The sequence below is a fragment of the Urocitellus parryii genome, chromosome 2 (genome assembly GCF_045843805.1).
Source record: "Urocitellus parryii isolate mUroPar1 chromosome 2, mUroPar1.hap1, whole genome shotgun sequence".
NCBI classification, from domain to species: Eukaryota; Metazoa; Chordata; class Mammalia; order Rodentia; family Sciuridae; genus Urocitellus; species Urocitellus parryii.
In genome coordinates, this window is record NC_135532.1 from 65,328,048 (window position 1) to 65,347,945 (window position 19,898).

Consider the following 19,898-nt stretch of genomic DNA (forward strand, 5'->3'; position numbering starts at 1 on the left):
GAATATTTTATTTTCAAAATGATTCCAGCTAGAGAGAGAGAATTTTAAGAGTTTAATACCTGATCCTTACCCTGTTTGGGGGACTGTGGCAGAGCATGACACTCAGTTTCCTTTATACCATTTTGTTCTTTCAACTCCTCAGCCTAGTAGGATCTCTGGCGCCTAACTCTGAAAGTCAGTTTGTTTTTCTGCTCAGCTGCTTACCTTTATTGGCGTTTAATTACTGTTTTCCTGTGATGCCTGTTTTTCATCTAAATTAGTAATACTGTATAGCATTTATGTTGCGTTTTATGAGTTCAACACTTTATATAATCATACATTAGATAATTCACATATCCCTCTGGCATATCTGAATATTTTCCATTACTACAGATGTGAAAGCTGAGGTTCAATGGAGCAGTGTGTATTGTGCTTTGTACTACATAGTTGAGTCAGGGACTTAGTTGGAAACACAAGTCAGAATTGCATCTAGTCTTTCTTTTAGAGAATACTCCAAGATGCTTCCTGGGGGAAAGTTCTCAATTACTAGGAAGAAGGAGTATGTGTACTTTTCCTTCTTAAATCCTTGGAATTACCAGTTCTTCTAGAATATGTACTCCTTGTATTAAAAAAGCTTTGGAGGCTGAGAATGTAGCTCAGTGGTAGAGTGCTTGCCTAGCATGCATGAGGCCCTGGGTTCAATCCCTGGTACCACATTTAAAAAAAAAACAAAAAAAAACTCTGCCTAATACTTTAAAAATTGTCAGCATAGCCAGGTGCAGTGGCACTCACCTGTAATCCCAGTGGCTTGGGAGGCTGAGACAGGAAAATTGTGAATTCAAAGCCAGTCTCAGCAACTGCAAGAAACTAAGCAACTCAGGGAGACCCTGTCTCTAAATAAAATACAAAATAGGGCTAGGGATGTGGCTCAGTGGTCTAGTGCCCCTGAGTTTAATCCCCAGTACCAAAAAAAAAAAAAAAAAAAGCTTTCCATTTTCTTAAAGTATAGTATAAAGATGTTTTATATATTTAGCAAAACAATTCTCATTAATTTTACCCTTGTAAGTTTTGTCTGAACATTTGAGGAATTATGTTACTATGGTTTATTATTGCTTTTCTTAATTCTTGTGAGTACTGATTGAGTAAATTTATTCTGATGGCATTAGAAGAATATTTCACTTAATTGTTCTAATTTATGTATGTTGAATAGTAAAACTACAGACAATAGAAAGCAGGTCCCAAATATTTCTCTTTTAAAATATTAATATGTCCTTATAATTAGACCCATAGATACTTTTTCCCCTTCTTCTGTCAGAAAATTGGTCACATCAAGGGAAAATTCACAGTGCAGACTTAGAAACTTAAGATTGAACTAAGAATTCAGAGACAAAAATTATTTTCCCAAGTGTATCACAAACTAATTTATTTACCTAACTCAGTTATACCTGGTAATTTAGTGTGCAGTAAATTTAAAATTACTACTTTTAGTTTTTAAGTATAAATATTTTAATATGACCTCCTATATTTTGTGTTTTAATGTTTTACACTTACGTAATTTCTTTTTATCTTTAGTCTTACTTTCTTTTTACATTTTATGAATAAATAGTCAAATTTAAAACACTGATTTTATGCTTATGGTAGGCAAGAAAGTGTTCGTAGAAAGCCTCTCATTTTCATTGTCAAATGATTGTTGAAAGAATCTTCTGCTTGGTATCATGGTGCACACCTGTAATCCTAGCGACTTGGAGGCCAAGGCAGGAGGATCACATGATCAAAACCAGTTTCAGCAACTTAGCAAGACCCTGTCTCAAAATAAAAAGGGCTATGCAATCCGGATACCAAAAAAAAAAAAAAAAAAAGGTCTTTTGACAAAATGACTAGGCTAATCATTAAATTAAGCATTAAAATGACAGGTCTGATATCTTTATTAACTACAAATTGAATTTATCTTTTAAGTCAAACCAACTTGAAATCAAATTTAATTTATCTTTAAGATTTATGTTTACTATTTTGCTATTTAATATTTGTTAACTAAATTTACACCAGCATGATCACTTATTAAAATTTTGGGTTGTTTCTTTTTTCTAGCAACTTAAATAAAGAAAAGTCAGCTTTACTACAGATGAAGAATCAAATGGCACTAGATTTAGAACAACTTCTAAATCATCGTGAGGTACTTTTTCCATCTTATAATAATTTTTACCATTTTAAGCATTTTCAGAATCCATGTTAGGTTAGGATTATTGGATCCCAGTTGACTCTGTTCATTAACAACTTCTCGTGTTTGCATCTCACTGTGATCTGGCCCTTTTCATTCAACTTGTGATATATTTTATTCTTAGAGTCAATTCTTATTTCTGGAATGCCCTTTCTCTTGTTGACCAGTATTGATTTGTTCACATTTCTATCAATGAATTTCCACATTATTTATTCATTATCTATTTTGTCTCTTTCTGCCATGAGACAATAAATTTCTTTAGTGTGCCTCTGTCTATGTATGAGTGGACTCCCAGTTCCTAATATACAGTATTTGTATTGAGCTTTAAAGTTCATGCAGTTCTTTTATTTTATTTCATTTGTTCCTTAACAAAAATCTTTTAAAATAATTATCCCCATTTTGTAGGAAGAAAAATGAGTTTTAAGTGGCTTGCCAAATGCTAGTTAGTACCCAAGATACATGCCCAGTTTTGTTTTGTTTTTTTAGTCTTATTTATTAAGGTATAATATACAAACAGTAAGATTCACTCATTTTGGCATACATTTCTGGTTTTTCTGACAAACATACAATCTGTAACTACTACCACAGTCAATATACTGAATAATTTCACCACCCCAAAAAGTCTCCCATGCACCCTTGGTAGTTGCCCCTTTTCCCTAATCCCCTGCCTTAACAACCACTAATCTATTTTCTACAGTTTTATCTTTCACGTAATGTCATAAAAATAAAAATTGTCAATATGTAGCCTTCTTTAAATATTTTTTTTATTTGTGGATGGATACAATACCTTTATTTTGTTTGCTTTATTTTTATATGGTGCCAGGGATTGAACCCAGCGCCTCACGCATGCTAGGCAAGTGCTCTACCACTGAGCCACAACTCCAGCCCCAATATGTATCCTTTTGAGTCTGGCTTTTTTCAGTTACTGAATGGGATAGTTCGTTTTATAGGCCTACCACAGTTTGTTGGTCTGTTCACTAGTTGATAGATATTTAAGTCATTTCCATTTTCAGATGTATACAAATAAAATAATATGGTATATTAATATTATAATTATTGATTTATTTTATTAATATTTTGATGTAATATATTATGAAATTATAAATAAAGCAGCTTTAATTTAATCTATGAATAAAATAGCTGTATATAGATTTTTGTGTAAACCTAAATTTTCATTTCTCTGGGTACATATCCTGGGACACAAACTGAGTAAATGGTAATTAAAGTGAATGTTTATAAGAAACTGCTAGACTTTTCCAAAATTAGTGGGGTTTTTTGTTTGTTTGGTGTAGGGGATTGAAACCAAAGATGCTTAACCATTGAACCACATCCCCCGCCCTTTTAATTTTTTATATAGAGACAGGGTCTCACAGAGTTGCTTAGGACCTTGCTAAGTGGCTAAGGCTGGCCTTGAGCTTGTGATCCTCCTCCTGCCTCAGCCTCCTGGATTGCTGGGATTACAGGAATATGCCACCACACCCTGCAAAATGAGTATACTTTTGTATTTCTATCTGCAATTAATGAGAGTTCTAGTAACTATGCATCCTAGACAACATTTGGTATTGTTAATCCTAGTTTATAATCCAAAGCATTTTTACCACTGGCCTATCTAATGCCTCATTTTAGCCATCTTTATCATTTTGGTATCCTAAAAGAGAAAGATACATTCAAAGCAGATCACTGACTCAAGAGTATCCTAAAAACATTGTTTCCTAGTCTGGAAAAGGTATACCAGCCATTTAGGAAGAAGCTACTATAAATATATTTTGAGAAAGATATATTAAGGACTATTACTGGAAGCAGTTTTAAGGTACATATCTTAGAAATGGTGTCAGAGAAATTGAAGGATTGTCTCAATCTTAGAAATGACTTCATTTGTTTGTTTCGTACTGGGGATTGAACCTGGGGTACTTTGCCACTGAACTACATCCCATCCCCAGTCTTTTTCTTTTCTTTTCCCCCACTTATTCCTAGAATTCTGCCTTCAAATCATTGTTTTTCTGCTGTGAAAGCCTGATTCATTCATTATGTGGAATTTTTACATGCTTTTGAAGTTGAATATTTAACATAGTATAATAATTACTGATGTCTAGTCAGTCATATCAACAACATTTTTTTCCATAAAGCTGCATAACAGTTTCTTTCTTTCTTTCTTTCTTTCTTTCTTTCTTTCTTTCTTTCTTTCTTTCTTTCTTTCTTTCTTTCTTCCTCTTTCTTTCTTTAGAGTGGTGGTTCTTATTTGATTTTAAAGAAATATGCTACACACTGCATATAAGCAATTTTAATTCATATATTTTATGTCATATTTGCAATCACTTGAAATGAGTCCAAATAATAACTGAAAAGTTTTACTTATATGCATTTCCTGCTACTGCAAGACATCAGTGAAATTTGTATGGGTGCATATCTAATTAAATAATTATCAGGTAGTTTTTATGTATTTGACAGTATATCTTCACTTGGAAATTATAGTTAATAATCTAATGTTGGGCTCTTCATAATACCAGCCATCTAAAGAAAAGCAGTGTTTTTTTTTGAAGCAAAATAAAAATTAAAGCTTAGTAAAGAAAATCAGACCCAAGTTTGTTATCTTTTTCTAAGAACTATTAAATACCAACATGCATAGTGTGTTAAGATGCAAAGGTCTATGCAGGCTGGTTATATGGAAAGATCACCACTGTTGACCCCAGGAAACGCTTGGCCATTCACTTGATCATTTGCCCAACAAAACAAAGGGTCTACATAGCATTGAATGAATACTGATTTATTCACTTATGAATATTTATGGTTTTGAAGTTCACATGCTCAGAATAACCAATAGATAAGGGTCAGATAAAAATAATTGAGGGCCCAGGGCATACACTTGCAATTCTAGTAACTTTGGAGGCTGAAGAAAGAGGATTGCTAATTCAAGGCCAGCCTCAGCAATTATTGAGGCCCTGTCTCAGAATAAAATTTAAAAGGACTAGGAATATGGATCAGTGTGGTACTCCCCAGCACCACAAGTAAATAAGTAAATAAATAACCGACTTTTTTTTTCTATGCTAGGGATCAAACCCAGAGTCTAGAACATGCTGGGCAAGTACTCTTATTACTGAACTAAGCCCTAACCCCTCTTCCCTCTAACGCTTGATAAATATTTTTTGAAAGTGAAAATCAGAACCATTACTAGAGTGAGGCAAGTAAGGCACCTAGAGCACAAAATGTTAAGGAGGCGCCATTCTCAGGGCAGTGCCAAGTGCAGGGTCAACACCCAAGAGCCACTGCCTCTTGACAGTTTGTACCCAAGGCTACTAGTTTGCATCACACTAATCAAGGGCCTGGAAAAATTACCTAATTTAAGTCATAGTTTTAATCAATAAAATTTCAACAATTCAAATGAGCAATTTAAAAAGAGACCAAGTGAACATTTTAAAATTTCTCATTTTGTTAAAGAGCTCTAGCTTGACTTTTCAGCAGTTACTTAGTTATGATGAGGCCGTACATGTTCCTGTAATGTGAATGAGATCACCAACTCACTTGGTGAAAATGAAATTAAATGAAAAAAAGAAAACGGGTAGAATAATTTTTTTCTTTTTTTTTTTTTTTTTTCTTTTTCAGTACTGGGGATTGAACCCAGGGGCATTAACCACTCAACCACATCCCAGCCCTTTTTAATATTTTATTTAGAGACAGAGTCTTGCTAAGTTGCTTATGGCCTCACTAAATTGCTAAGGCTGGCTTTGAACTTGCTATCCTCCTGCCTCGAGCTGTCAGGATTACAGGCATGTACCACTGTGCCCTGCCAAGTAGGACAATTCTAAACAAAAAATTCTAAAACATTTGAAACCTACCCACAAAGAGTTTATCCTTTCTATATTAGTATTAGCTCAAAATATTGACTTAAAAGTATCTATTCCCATGCTGAGAGTTAAGTTGTATTCTAAAGATTTTCAAAACTGCATATTGGCTTCCAATGCTATAAGTTTTTAGTATTTATATATTCAGGAAATAGTTCCATATATTTGTAATTATGAGTTAAGTGTTAGGTGATTTTTAGCCTTAACTTTTTTTTTTTTTTTTAAAAGAGAGAGTGGGGGGAGAGAGAGAGAGAGAGAGCGAATTTTTTAATATTTATTTTTTAGTTCTCGGCGGACACAACATCTTTGTATGTGGTGCTGAGGATCGAACCCGGGCCGCATGCATGCCAGGCGAGCGCGCTACCGCTTGAGCCACATCCCCAGCCCTAGCCTTAACTTTTCTTTACAAAAATATTAGTCTAATATTATGTTTTTTAATAGTTTTTAAATGATATAAAAATACAAAGAGAAAGTAGGTATGAAAAAATAGCATTTTAGGTTGTCTTTTTGGAGTACAAAGTTCAGCTGCCTTCAATATGTTAAGTTAAAGGATTTGCTTAAACCAGACAATGGAGCACGCCTATAATCTCAGCAGTTTGGGAGGCTGAAGAATCATGAGTTCAAAGCCAGCCTCAGCAATTGAGCAAGACCCTCAGCAACTAAGCCATAAAGTAAAATATAAATAAAATATTTAAAAGGGCTGGGAATGTGACTCAATGATTAAGAGTTCCTGGGTTTAATCCCTGGACCAAAAAAAAAAAAAGGATTTGCACTATAAAATGCTAACTTAAAATTTCTATCATAAATTGAGGGTCTGGGGTTGTGGCTCAGTGGGAGAGCACTTGTCTAGCATGTGTGAGGCAGTGGGTTCAATTCTTAGCACCACATGTAAATAAATACAATAAAGGTCTATTGAAAACTAAAAAAATATTTTTTTTTTAAATTTTTTCTATCGTAAATTGAATTTGAGTTCTCTTCTAAATTCAAGGGTTTTTGGAGAGAGGGTTGGGTTTTTGTTGTTTGCCTTGGTTTTGTTTTGTTTTGAGGTCATATTGCCCAGACTGGTCTTAAATTCATAAACTCAGGTGATCCTCCCACCTCAGCCTCAGAGAAGTTGGGACTACAGGTATTAAGCCACTGTGTCTGGCTTAAATTCTCCAGATTTTGTCCCCTTTTTCAGTGAAACCATAAATCAGAGTGGAGAAAGCTGGGGGTGTGACTCTGTGGTAGAGCACCTGCCTAGCATGCAAGAAGTTCTGTCCTGAGTGAGCACCACCAATAAAAAAAAAAAAATTCTCTTTGTCTCAGATATTCCCCCTGGGGAGAAAAGACAAGATCGCTCTCTTCATAAAATTCCTTCCATTAATGCACAATTTATTATCATGCCTTCAGCTTTTACAGAAAGAAGATCAAAACAAAGTCTGGTGTGATTTCTCTTTGTTTTGTAAAAGTACTTAAGGCAGTCTACTAAATACTTCCACATATATTATCTAATTTAATTTTTACTACAGTCCACTGGTAAATACCACTGTCCCCTCCACCCCCTGGTTACAGATGAAACTGATGCTGATAAGAGTTAAATGATTCAACCATGATTACACACTGTCAAAATTAGAAGTAAATCCATTTTTTTTTCCCAGGGGAGAAAAAAGTCCTTCTCCTTAGTTCTGTTTAGACATCAGATTTCAGGAAGAGTTATTGCTTGCATGAGTTCCAGGAAAGTTTTTGCCTCTGTAGAAGAAGTTATATCTTTATTTTTGTCAAAAAATGAAAATTTTATAATTTAATATGTTTCCTTTTTGTCTTAGTTGCCAGAAAACTCAAAGCTGAATGCCTTATCCAGGTGTTATCATCTGTTTTTCCCATGTTTTACTTTTGATTCCTTAGAATAACTTTTTTCTGTTTCCTTCAGGTAGGTCATTTCTGTTTTATACTTAAATGTCTTCAAGGGTACTAAGAGTAAGACCTAGTGTAAATAAAATATTAGCCTTAAATAATCAGGTTTAAAAAGAAAGAGGTAAAAGGAAAACGATCAACTCATGATCTCACTCTTAGTAAACAGTAAAAATTGAAGACATTTAGTTTAAAAGATTTTGAGTATAAGAAATGTACTCTCCTGGAGTGGAATTTTTCTTGAGATTCTCTCTCAGGAATCTTAATTAATTACCTTTAGTTTTCATACACTCATATTTGCCTTAAATTATATAAGAGTTCCTGATCACCAGTGAACTTCTAACTGCTTTTTTCTGGGTGGGGCAGGGGTGGTTTGTTGTTTGTGGTGCTGGGGACGGAACCCAGGCCTCACCAGTGCTCCCATGCTTGGCAGGTGTACTACCATGAGCAGTACCGAGCTATACTCCCTAGTCCCTAATACTGCTTTTCTTTATATGTATTTGGTCGTATTTTCTCAGAAATAAATTTTTGAGAGTAGGAAAAGTATCTTGTTTGTTTCTTACCAGGGACTGAACCCAGGGGCATTTAACCACTGAGCCATGCCTATACCCCTTTTCATTTTTTATATTTTGAGATAAGATCTCACTAAGTGGGCTGAGGATGTGGCTCAAGCGGTCGCGCACTCGCCTGGCATGCGTGCGGCCCGGGTTCGATCCTCAGCACCACATACCAACAAAGATGTTGTGTCCGCCGAGAACTAAAAAATAAATATTAAAAATTCTCTCTCTCTCTCTCTCTCTCTCTCTCTCTCTCTCTCTCTCTCTCTCTCTCTCTCCCTCCCTTCTCACTCTCTCTTTAAAAAAAACAAAAAAAAACAAAAAAAAGATCTCACTAAGTTGCTTAGTGTCTTACTAAACTGCTGAGGCTGGCGCTGAACTTGCAATCAACCTGCTTCAGCTCTCTGAGTTGCTGGGATTACAGGCATGCGCCACCACACCTGGCTCCTAATGGAGCTCCAAAAGCCAGGGGAAAAGAAAGGAGGAGAGCTGCAGCAAATGGATGGGATTTAGCTTTGGACCAAAGGATCGCCTTTCTTCAATTAGAAGAGTAGAAAGATTGTGTGAGGATAAAAGTAAGTTTGGAAATTTGTTGGTATGTTAGTCAGCTTTCCAACACTATAACAAATATCTGAAATAATCAAGTTATAAAGAGAAAAGGTTTATTTTGACCTATGGTTTAGAAATTTCAGTACATGATTGGCCCTCTTGCTTCTGGTTACATCATAAGACATCATATCATGGTGAGAACACATGGCAAAACAAAACTTCACACCTCATAGCTGGAAAGAAAAAGAGGAAGAGAAAGGGGCTGGGATCCTACTATTCTCTTAAAGGATATGCCCCCTGTGACCTAAGACCTGGACTAAGCCCTACCTGAATTGTCTTCACCGTCTCTCAGTAGTGCCAAGCTAGAGACCAAGCCTTTAACACATGGACTTTTGGAGGACACTCATCCAAACTCTAACTGGTGGTAATAATTTAAGGAGTTTCTACTTAATGGATGTTTTCTAATGGAAAGAGGCATGAATGGGTCAGAGTTTTGTTTTGTTTTGTTTTAATGTAGAGCAGAACAAGATTATTTATTACTATTATTTGCTATGTGGTAGTGGTGGTAGAGCTTTTTTATTTCACAGGGTTTTTTTTTTTCCTTATGGCACTAGGGATTAAACTTGGGGCCTCAAGCATGCTAGGCCAGTGTTCTACCACTGAGCTGTCTCCCCAGCAGGGCCAGAGTTTTGAGGAAGGAAGAATTTTGAAATAGTTCTCAAATGAATGAGTGAAAGAATTCCCACATTAAGAAGTCATATATTGGGCTGGGGATGTGGCTCAAGTGGTAGCGTGCTTGCCTGGCATGCGTGCGGCCCAGGTTCGATCCTCAGCACCACATACAAACAAAGATGTTGTGTCCGCCGAGAACTAAAAAATAAATATTAAAATTCTCTCTCTCTCTCTCTCTCTCTCTCTCTCTCTCTCTCTCTCTTTAAAAAAAAAAAAAAAAAAAGAAGTCATATATTTATAGTGGTACCATTCTGTGTAATTTCTCTTTAGCACCACTTGGCACCCTGGGTGTATAAACATGGAGAAGATGGACAGCTGGATTGATCCCATTCTGCCTTCTACTCTGTGTACATGTTCAGCTCTGTTCTTAAATTGTAAGGCTGGGATTACCTTTATATTCCTTGTGTCACCTGCATTTTTAAATATTGTAGGAAAAGCTAGCAATCAGACAGACAAGACTTGGGTTCATATCCCATCTCTGCTGCTTAATAGCTATAGATTCTTGAGGTAATAATTTTATCCGTTTAAAAACTGTTTCCAGGGGCTGGGGATGTGGCTCAAGCAGTAGCACGCTCTCCTGGCATGCGTGTGGCCCGGGATCGATCCTCAGCACCGCATACAAACAAAGATGTTGTGTCTGCCGAAAACTAAAGGAAATAAATATTTAAAAAAATAAAAATAAAAACTGTTTCACATTTGTGAATAAAGGTAATATCTACTTTGAAGAGTTGTATAAGGATTAAATAATGTAATTAAGCTCCTGGCATGTAACAGTAATTCAAAAAATAGATTTCCTTTCCTCTTTTACACCCATTTCAAAGGTCACTTTTAAGTGTTATCAATTCTTCGGCAAGATGGGTCAAAGTCAGAGTGGTGGTCATGGTCCTGGAGGTGGCAAGAAGGATGACAAGGATAAGAAAAAAAAAATATGAACCTCCTGTACCAACCAGAGTGGGAAAAAGAAGAAGAAAACAAAGGGACCAGATGCTGCCAGCAAACTCCCACTGGTGACACCTCACACTCAGTGCCGCTTGAAATTACTGAAGTTAGAAAGAATTAAAGATTATCTTCTCATGGAAGAAGAATTCATTAGAAATCAAGAACAAATGAAACTATTAGAAGAAAAGCAAGAGGAGGAAAGATCAAAGGTGGATGATCTGAGGGGGACCCCAATGTCAGTAGGAACTTTGGAAGAGATCATTGATGACAATCACGCCATCGTGTACACATCTGTGGGCTCAGAACACTATGTCAGCATCCTTTCATTTGTAGACAAGGATCTGTTGGAACCAGGCTGCTCAGTTCTGCTCAACCACAAAGTGCATGCCGTGATAGGAGTGCTGATGGATGACACAGATCCCTTGGTCACAGTGATGAAGGTGAAAAAGGCCCCCCAGGAGACCTATGCAGATATTGGGGGGTTGGACAACCAAATCCAGGAAATTAAGGAATCTGTGGAGCTTCCTCTCACCCACCCTGAATACTATGAAGAGATGGGTATAAAGCCCCCGAAGGGGGTCATTCTCTATGGTCCACCTGGCACAGGTAAAACCTTGTTAGCCAGAGCCGTAGCAAACCAAACCTCAGCCACTTTCTTAACAGTGGTTGGCTCTGAACTTATTTGGAAGTAACTAGGTAACGGTCCCAAACTTGTGCGGGAATTGTTTCGAGTTGCTGAAGAACATGCACCATCCATTGTGTTCATTGATGAAATCGATGCCATTGGGACCAAAAGATACGAATCAAATTCTGGAGGCGAAAGAGATTCAGCGGACAATGTTGGAATTGTTGAACCAGTTGGATGGATTTGATTCAAGAGGAGACGTGAAAGTTATCATGGCCACAAACCAAATAGAAACTCTGGATCCAGCACTTATCAGACCAGGTCGCATTGACAGAAAGATTGAGTTCCCCCTGCCTGATGAAAAGACTAAGAATCTTTCAGATTCACACAAGCCGGATGACACTGGCCGATGACGTGACACTAGCCGATGACGTAGCCCTGGACGATTGAATTATGGCAAAGGACGACCTCTCTGGTGCTGACATCAAGGCAATCTGTACAGAAGCTGGTCTGATGGCCTTGAGAGAACGTAGAATGAAAGTAACAAATGAAGACTTCAAAAAAATCTAAAGAAAATGTTCTTTATAAAAAACAAGAAGGCACCCCTGAGGGCCTCTATCTCTAGTGAACCATAGTTGCCTTCAGGAGTTTTCTTGACCCCTGAGAGGGTTGAGTTTGGGGAAGTTGCCCAGAAGAATCCACGTTCCTGTTGATTTTTATTAGCAAAACATCCTGTGTATCTTCTGGAGTACGACGTATAGGATGCCCATTGGGCACCTTCTCTTGGTCACTGTGCTGCTCTCTGCTTCCGAATAAAGCGTGCTCTTTCACAGACAAAATAAATGTTATAAATTCTTCAAAATTAAGAAAGCCTGGCATGGTGGAACATGCCTATAATCCCAGCAACTTGGGAGGTTGAGGCAGAAGGATTGCAAGTTCAAGGCCAGTCTCAGCAATTTAGTAGGGCCTAAAATTAGCAAGACCCTGTCTCAAAATAAAAAATACAAAGGGCTGGGGATGTGGTTCAGTAGTAAAGCATCCCTGAGTTCAATCCCCAGTATCAAAAAAAAAAAAAAAAGAGGGCGAGAGAAAATCATCATTTTCTACCTCATACCTAATGCCTATTAATATTTTTATTAGTGTGCATAACAGTTACATCACAATTATGCATCTGTTTTGCCCAATAGAGTGCCAAATTTCTCGTTGTATATTAGCCTTTAGTGCAGCATTTAGCATCCAAATACTCATTTAAAAGTTTATTAAACAAATTATGGCCCTTTTTAATCATCAGTAATCATTGCAAACTGTCAAATTGAAAGCTTTAAAAATTGACATTTAATATATCTTTATTCCCTCCCCTTTAAAAAAATATTGCACTCTGATAACTAATACTTTTTTTTTTTTGGTAGTTGTAAATGGACACAATACTTTTATTTTGTTTATTTAGTTTTACATTGTGCTAGGGATCAAACCCAGGGCTCACACAGGCTAGGCAAGCACTCTACCACTGAGCTACAACCCCAGCCCCAACTAATACCATTTTTGCTGGACAAAGCACATAGCTCTCCTACACCCAAGAACAATTCCAAAGAGCTGTCTGAAAGTAGCCAATAGGAAGTCATGTCTGGAATGTTTGTCTAGAATAGAACTGCTCCTAAACCTCAGGACATAGTAGTCATAGCCACAGCAACCTCTAGCTTATTAAGCCTCTAAGGAATAATATATATTTGTAGAATAGAAGACATTTGTTTCAGGCTGAAGGTGTAGCTCAGTGGTAGAGAGTTTGCCTTCCAAGCATGAGGCCCTGAGTTCAATCCCAGGACCACACATAAAGAAAGAAAGAGAGAGAGAAAAGACATCTGTTTCTAAGACCTCAGATATCTGCTGTCCCCTTATTCAATGTTTCTACCAATAACATCTCTCAGGGATCATAGTCATTTCAGTTAGTATTTAACCAGAATTAGTCAACCACTCTTTACTAAGTTCCTAGAATGTACAAGGCCCCATACTTGCCTGAATGTTGGACTGACTCCCATTATCCTAGATAACTTGCTTCTATGGCAGTGTATGTGGCTTAACAAAAGAAAACAAAACCTGCAGTCAGCCAGGTTTCTTAAAAGTGAAGTCACAGTATAATTATCATTCTTTTATGGTATGTTTATGTTCCCGGATACTAACTCATATGTTCTTTGTGATTTCTCGGAAGATTTCAGGGACATTTCAGCATCTCAAGTGCCCCTTAGGCAATCTACTTCTTAAAGAGTTCCAACAAATTGCATATTTTTATATGTGTGTCACTCTTTTTGGTTCATACTTAACTGTTTTGAAATTTTCTTAAGAATACCTTTTTACATGTTTTTCTTATACACCTTTGTAGTTAAATTTTACAGTCAGCATGACTTTAAAAAAAAGAAAAGAAAGAAAAAGAAACACAGAAAGTCTGTTATTTTTTTCCTTAAAATAAAATTACTTTTCAGGTTCATACATTTCTCATCAATAGTGGTGCTCTTTAAGTTAAACCTTTTTTTTTTTTTTTTTTTTTACTTATAGTACTGAAGATCGAACCCAGGGTTCAATTGAACTCACTCCACCACTGAGCTACACATCCCCCACTCCTTTTTCTTTTTTATTTTGAGACAGGGTCTTGCTAAATTGCCAAGGCTTTCCTTGAACTAGTGATCCTCCTGCCTCAGCCTCCCAAGTTGCTGGGATTACAGGATATGTCACCACACCCATTGTAAATGAGTATTTTAAAGAAAGTTGTGAAAACCTAAAGCACACATACATAATGTAAGTTATATTTTCCCTATGAAGTTTTAGAATGCCTAATTTTTACATATAAGAATATGTGAATTCACATCTGAGAAAATTTAGGGAATTAAAATATTTTAAATTTGTATAACTTCTTTCTCCCAAATGGTTTAAAATGCTTTCAAATCAATTATGTTATAGCACCCTACTCAGGAACAGGGGGATTGCAAGTTTGAAGCCAGTCTAAGCAACTTAGCAAGGCCCTGAACAACTTAGTGAGACCCTTTCAAAAAATAAAAAGAACTAGAAATGTGGCTCAGTGGTTAAACATCTCTGGATTTTTAAAAAAAAAATGCACTACTGTGGAAAATGAAGACTGTTTAAATCAAATTGCGGTGGCAGGGGTGATTTTTCTTTTTGATAAATTGCTATAATACTGTCTTGCTGGTAGCTGAAGGAGTTTCATATTTTCTTTGTTCTTTTTATTTTATTTTTTTTTTAAAGAGAGAGGGAGAAAGAGAAAGAGAGAGAATTTTAATATTTATTTTTTTAGTTTTTGGCAGACACAACATCTTTGTTTGTATGTAGTGCTGAGGATCGAACCCGGGCCGCACACATGCCAGGCGAGTGCACTACCACTTGAGCCACATCCCCAGCCCTCATATTTTCTTTAGACGTCATTAAGCACTACAGCTATCTCTTGCTATATGAATTCTGCCATTTTGCTAGCACTGATGTGGCTCTTGGGTCCCTACTTCATTAAAACTCTTAACTCCATTCATATTAATTTTTGTTACAAATCTTATAAAGGGGACGCTTTTAGGTATTTAGATCCACATTCTATTTAAGGCCCTAATATTTGGTTTTCATACACTGTCCAAGCCCATGATGGCCGCCATCTTGTATTGCTGTCACTCAAAGACTGGTGGCCCCTTTTTCCCAACATGGGCAATAAAAGAATCCTGTGATGGTCTTGTACGCATTTCACAGAAGTGACAACTCACTCTCAATTGTCCATTGTGTCATATGTTAACTCTCCTAAGATTTTAATTGCATAGAAGACACTTTCAGATTGTATTCCATAGACCATGGAATTTATACAGAACTTAGTAACTAGGTCAAAATTGTTTTGGTTTCTATAAGTATTTTGGCTTCTTCTTTAATTTTTTCATCATTTTTAAAATTACAAATACCTTTGTTGTATATTGTAAGTAAAAGTCTGTCTTATATGAAGCAATATAATATCTCATCATAAAAATATTTTCTTTGCATATATACCCTTTTAATTTTTATATCACATTTCACATCTATAATGGGTCATAGAGACCTGTCATTTCTACTTGTTGTTTTTAAAAAATGAAATGTATATTTTTCCAACTTCATTTTAGAAGTTTGCAGTAAATTTTCTTGTAACTTGAAGTATACTTCTCTAGAGCCAGGCACAGTGGCACACACCTGTAATCCCAGCAATTTGGGAGGCTAACGCAGGAGGAGCACAAGTTTGAGGCCAGCCTCAACAGCTTAACAAAGCCCTAAGTAACTTAATGAGGCCCTATCTCAAAATAAAAATTTTGAAAAAAGGACTGGGGTTGTAGATCAGTGGTAAAGCACCCCTGGGTTTAATCCCCAATTTTTAAAAAATGGGGGGGGGCGATATTCCTTCTGCTTTTTTATCAGTAAAGAACAAGTAAATGACCTCTTGCTAACCCTGTTTTATGACTCTTAGAATAGTAGCAGCTTATAACTAACCAAACAATTCTAGGGCATAAGGACACACAAACATATGCACATGCACACAGACCTTCAAAACTCTGAGATAAGTGTCTGGAAATGTGTAGTGGTCAGGAAAAAAACACCAGCAACCTGAGATAATCATGGTCATAATTGTCAGGGATCATATTGGCAGTATTTTGATATAAACTTACCAGTCATTGATCCTGTATCAAGAAGCTATGACTAAGAGGAAAATGCTAGGAATACAACATGGATACGGCATAGGCCAGCCACACTCTGCCGACTAGTACTCAAAGTGGAGGGCAGAGGTTAGAGACTGAAGTTGATGCTAAAAATTAACAAAATATGCATCAAAATCTATCCGATTATATTAAAACTATATAGTATAAATACTGCTATAGATGAATACTGTTTTAGAAGGAAAAACAGTACACTTGGTCAAAAAGCCAGGCATTATGGGGACATGATTGCCAGAAGGCAAAGATGGGCATCTAGTCAGAAATCCAAGGTATTTGGTAATGAGATGAGGTCAAGGGTCTAGGCAAAAGAGCAGAACAGAATCCAGTTCCCACACTCTGTTCTAAGTCAACAGTGGCAGTAGATTTCAGCTCAGGAGTCTACTTCAGTTCATTAACACTGGCTTCCTCTACCTGCATCACTGTTGAGGTGGACCTTAAGATCATATCCAGACTCAGAAAAGAATGCTTCACGTGGTTAGTTATGTCCCCGAGGCTATGACTGCACTGTTGTCTCTGTTTGCTATCACTTGTAAACACTGGAGCTCTCACTAAGCCTTCAGTCAGAAAGGTATAGTTCCCAAAGTGGTTGTCATCTCATCTCAGATGCATTAGAATACTGAGTAGGCAGACCTTGTCCTGTTCTGCCTTCGGCCAGGTCTTCTTTCTTTATTCTGTTCTGGACCCAGAACTTTTAATGCTAGGAAACAATCTAAGGAAAAGAATCAGGATGATGAAAGAATTCTTTTCAGTCATAAGAGAGATGAATGAACTGGAGATGTTTAGAGAAGATAAGGCTTAAAGAAAGATAAGAAATTAAAAAGAAGCAATAACAGCACTTGTTACACATGTCTCCAAAGACTGGGATTAAAACTGAAGGAGACACCTTTCATGTTGTTTTGTTTTGCTTTGTTTCCAGTTTGGGTCTTGATTCGTTTGGTTTTTTTTTTTTTTTTTTTTTTTTTTGTAATTTAGTAAGGAAATGTACTAATTTGGCTGATTTTTCAAACCTGAGGTCTGTGGCTATATGGTCTGAAGAGATGTGTTATTTTTTTAAATTGACATATAGTGTACACATTTATGAGGTATAGTATGTATAATTCAATACATGTATACAGTATGCACAGAGAGGATTTTTAAGGTGTGTATAGAAGTTAGGTTAAATGACTTGACGATCCCTTCCAGACTTGAATTATGTGTATCAAAGGCCTTGATAGAAGGCAACTGCATTGTTGTATAAATGATAGCTTTGAACCCAGAAAGACCTGCATTTGAATGCTAGTTTCACTTCTTAGTAGCTAAATGAACTTGGCTAAATTTCTGAGCCTTCTAAGACTGTTTCCTCATCTACAAAATTGAAATAATATCCATCTCTTGGCATTTGAGTGAAAATTAAGTTATTTCATAAAATACTTAATACAAAGACATTGTAAATACTCAGTGAGTGTTAATTCCTGTCTCCTGTCTTCCTCCCTCCAGACCTAAATCATTATACACTTCCCCTGAAGTGAAGAGACAATAGTAGGTGAGATTAGCCCATAAATGAGATCCAGCATTTAGATGAGGAGCTGTGGAAAAAAGCAGTTTACACTTGCACATATTGATATCATTCTCTGAGTGTTGCCTTAAAAAAATGTTGTTTGCTTTGATAAATATATATATTTAAGACTATGAGATGGATGGCTTTGAATAAAATACACATTTTACCATGGAGCACACCTGTAATTTCAGCTACTCTAGAGGCTGAAACAGTAGGATACCAAGTTAAAGGCCAACCTGGACAATTTATCCAGACCCTTTCTCAAAAAATGGGCAGGGAATATGGCGCCCTGAGGTTCAATCCCAGGACTACAAAAATAAAAATAAAAAAATAAATAGATAAGCTTTTTTGTTGTTGTTGTGCTGGGGATTGAACCCAGTGTCTCACCCATGATAGGTAAGAGCTCTACCACTGAGCTACATTCCCAACCCTTACCTATTTTTAAAATTGGGGGGATTTTTTTCCTGTTGTTTATGTTTTGGGTCTTGGGACTAAACCCAGGGGCACTTTATAACAGAACTATATCCCCAGTCCTTTTTATTTTGAGATAGCTAATTTACTGAGGGCCTTGCTAAATTTCCAAGGCTGGCCTTGAACTTGGGATCCTTCTGTCTCAGCCTCCCCAGTTGCTAAGATTACAGGCATGCACCCCATTTTTGTAATGTTAACCTGTTCAGAATCCCTCCCAAGCCCTGCTCAGTGGTGCATGCCTATAGTCCTCTCAACTCAGGAGGATGAGGCAGGAGATTCAAAACCTTAAAGCCAGCTTCTGCAATTTAGCAAAGCCCTCAGCAATGTAGCAAGACCCTGTCTCAAAATAAAAAATAAAAAGGGCTAGGGGTGTGGCTCACTGGTTAAACTCCCATGGGTTCAAACCCTGGTTTTAAAAAGAAAAATCCATTTAATATTCTTAACCTACCAAAAATCATAGCTTAGATTAATCTACCTTAAATGTGTTTAGAACGCTTATATCAGCATATTCTTTGAGTAAAATTATGTAACAGGAAGCCTATTATATATTAATGTGTCAAATATCGCATGTCATACTGAAAGTAAAATAACAGAATGGTTGTATGGGGACTCACCACTGACACATTTTTTAATACATTGGGCCTGAAGAATGGCAATTTCTGGTTGAATGGCACCTGGGGCACACTGCCATAGCCCAGTGTCACAAAAAAGTATTGGACCATATATCACTAGCCTAAGAAAAGATCAAAATTCAGAATTCAAAAATACAAAGTCCAGTTTCTACTGAATGCATACCTCTTCCATTACCATTAAGTCATAAAATCCTGTTGTAAATTTGGGGCTGTCTGTAAATGAAAGACCACTGGATAGTTTAAATGGATGGACTATCTGGTATGTGAATTCTGTCTCAATAATGTTTTTTGTTTTTGTTTTTTTTTACTGAGGATTGAACCCAGGGTCACTTTACCAGTGAGCTACATCCCCAACACTTTTTATTTTTTATTTTCAAACAGGGTCTCACTAAGTTGCTGAGGGCTTCACTGAGTTATTGAGGCTGGCCTAGTACTTGCAATCTTCCTGTCTCAGCCTCCTGAGTGACTGGGATCATAGGCATGCACCTCAGTTCCCAGCTAAATAAAGCTTTTTTAAAAATTTAATTGATAAAATGATGATAATTGTTGAAGTGAGTGAGTGATAGCAACAGGGCATTTAATATTGTTATGCTCTCTTATTGTCATGTATGTAAGAAATAAATAACAGAAAGAAAAAAAAATATTGCTGTGCACTCCACATACCGTGTCTTTGAAATTTCCATAATAAACCAGACATGGTGGCACACACCTCTAATCCCAGTCTCAGAAGGCTGAAATAGGAGGATCATGGGCTTGTGATATACTCTGTTGGTAGATTGCTTGCCTCTCAAAAGAAAAAAAAGGAGGATCACAAGTTCAAAATCTTGACAATTTAGCAAGGTTCTGACTAAAAGTAAAAAATAAAAAGAAATTACTGGAGATGTGATTCAGTGGAAGGGCACCTTGGGTTTAATTCCCAGTACCAAAAGGAAAAAAACAAGAAAATTTGCATAATGAAATACTTTTTTAAGATAACCTTTTAGATGAAGTTTATCCAAAATATGTGTGTACTTGGCTTAAAACAAGATTAGTTTTTACCTTGTGTTTCTGTAAGCAAGAGATATTAGAATTTTCTGACTTATTTGTTATGATGCGTTGTTATCCCTACATAAAAGCACTTCCATTTAACCTCCAGTGGAGCACATAGTTCGCATTATACTTGTCAGAGCTATTTTCATCAAGAAATGCTATCTATGTGTCCCC

The 19,898-nt window shown here is 36.6% G+C and overlaps 1 protein-coding gene and 1 pseudogene across 1 annotated transcript in view; both read left to right on the plus strand.

The window, feature by feature from the left end:
* The window catches only part of Pibf1 (progesterone immunomodulatory binding factor 1), a 239,713-nt gene that overhangs the window by 195,255 nt on the left and 24,560 nt on the right, over positions 1-19,898 (plus strand). Inside the window, exon 16 of the mRNA XM_026398092.2 lies at positions 2,068-2,152. Coding sequence (XP_026253877.1) covers positions 2,068-2,152 — 85 coding nt within the window. The remainder of the gene's footprint in view (positions 1-2,067; positions 2,153-19,898) is intronic.
* LOC113189350 (26S proteasome regulatory subunit 4 pseudogene) lies at positions 10,622-12,059 on the plus strand (annotated as a pseudogene).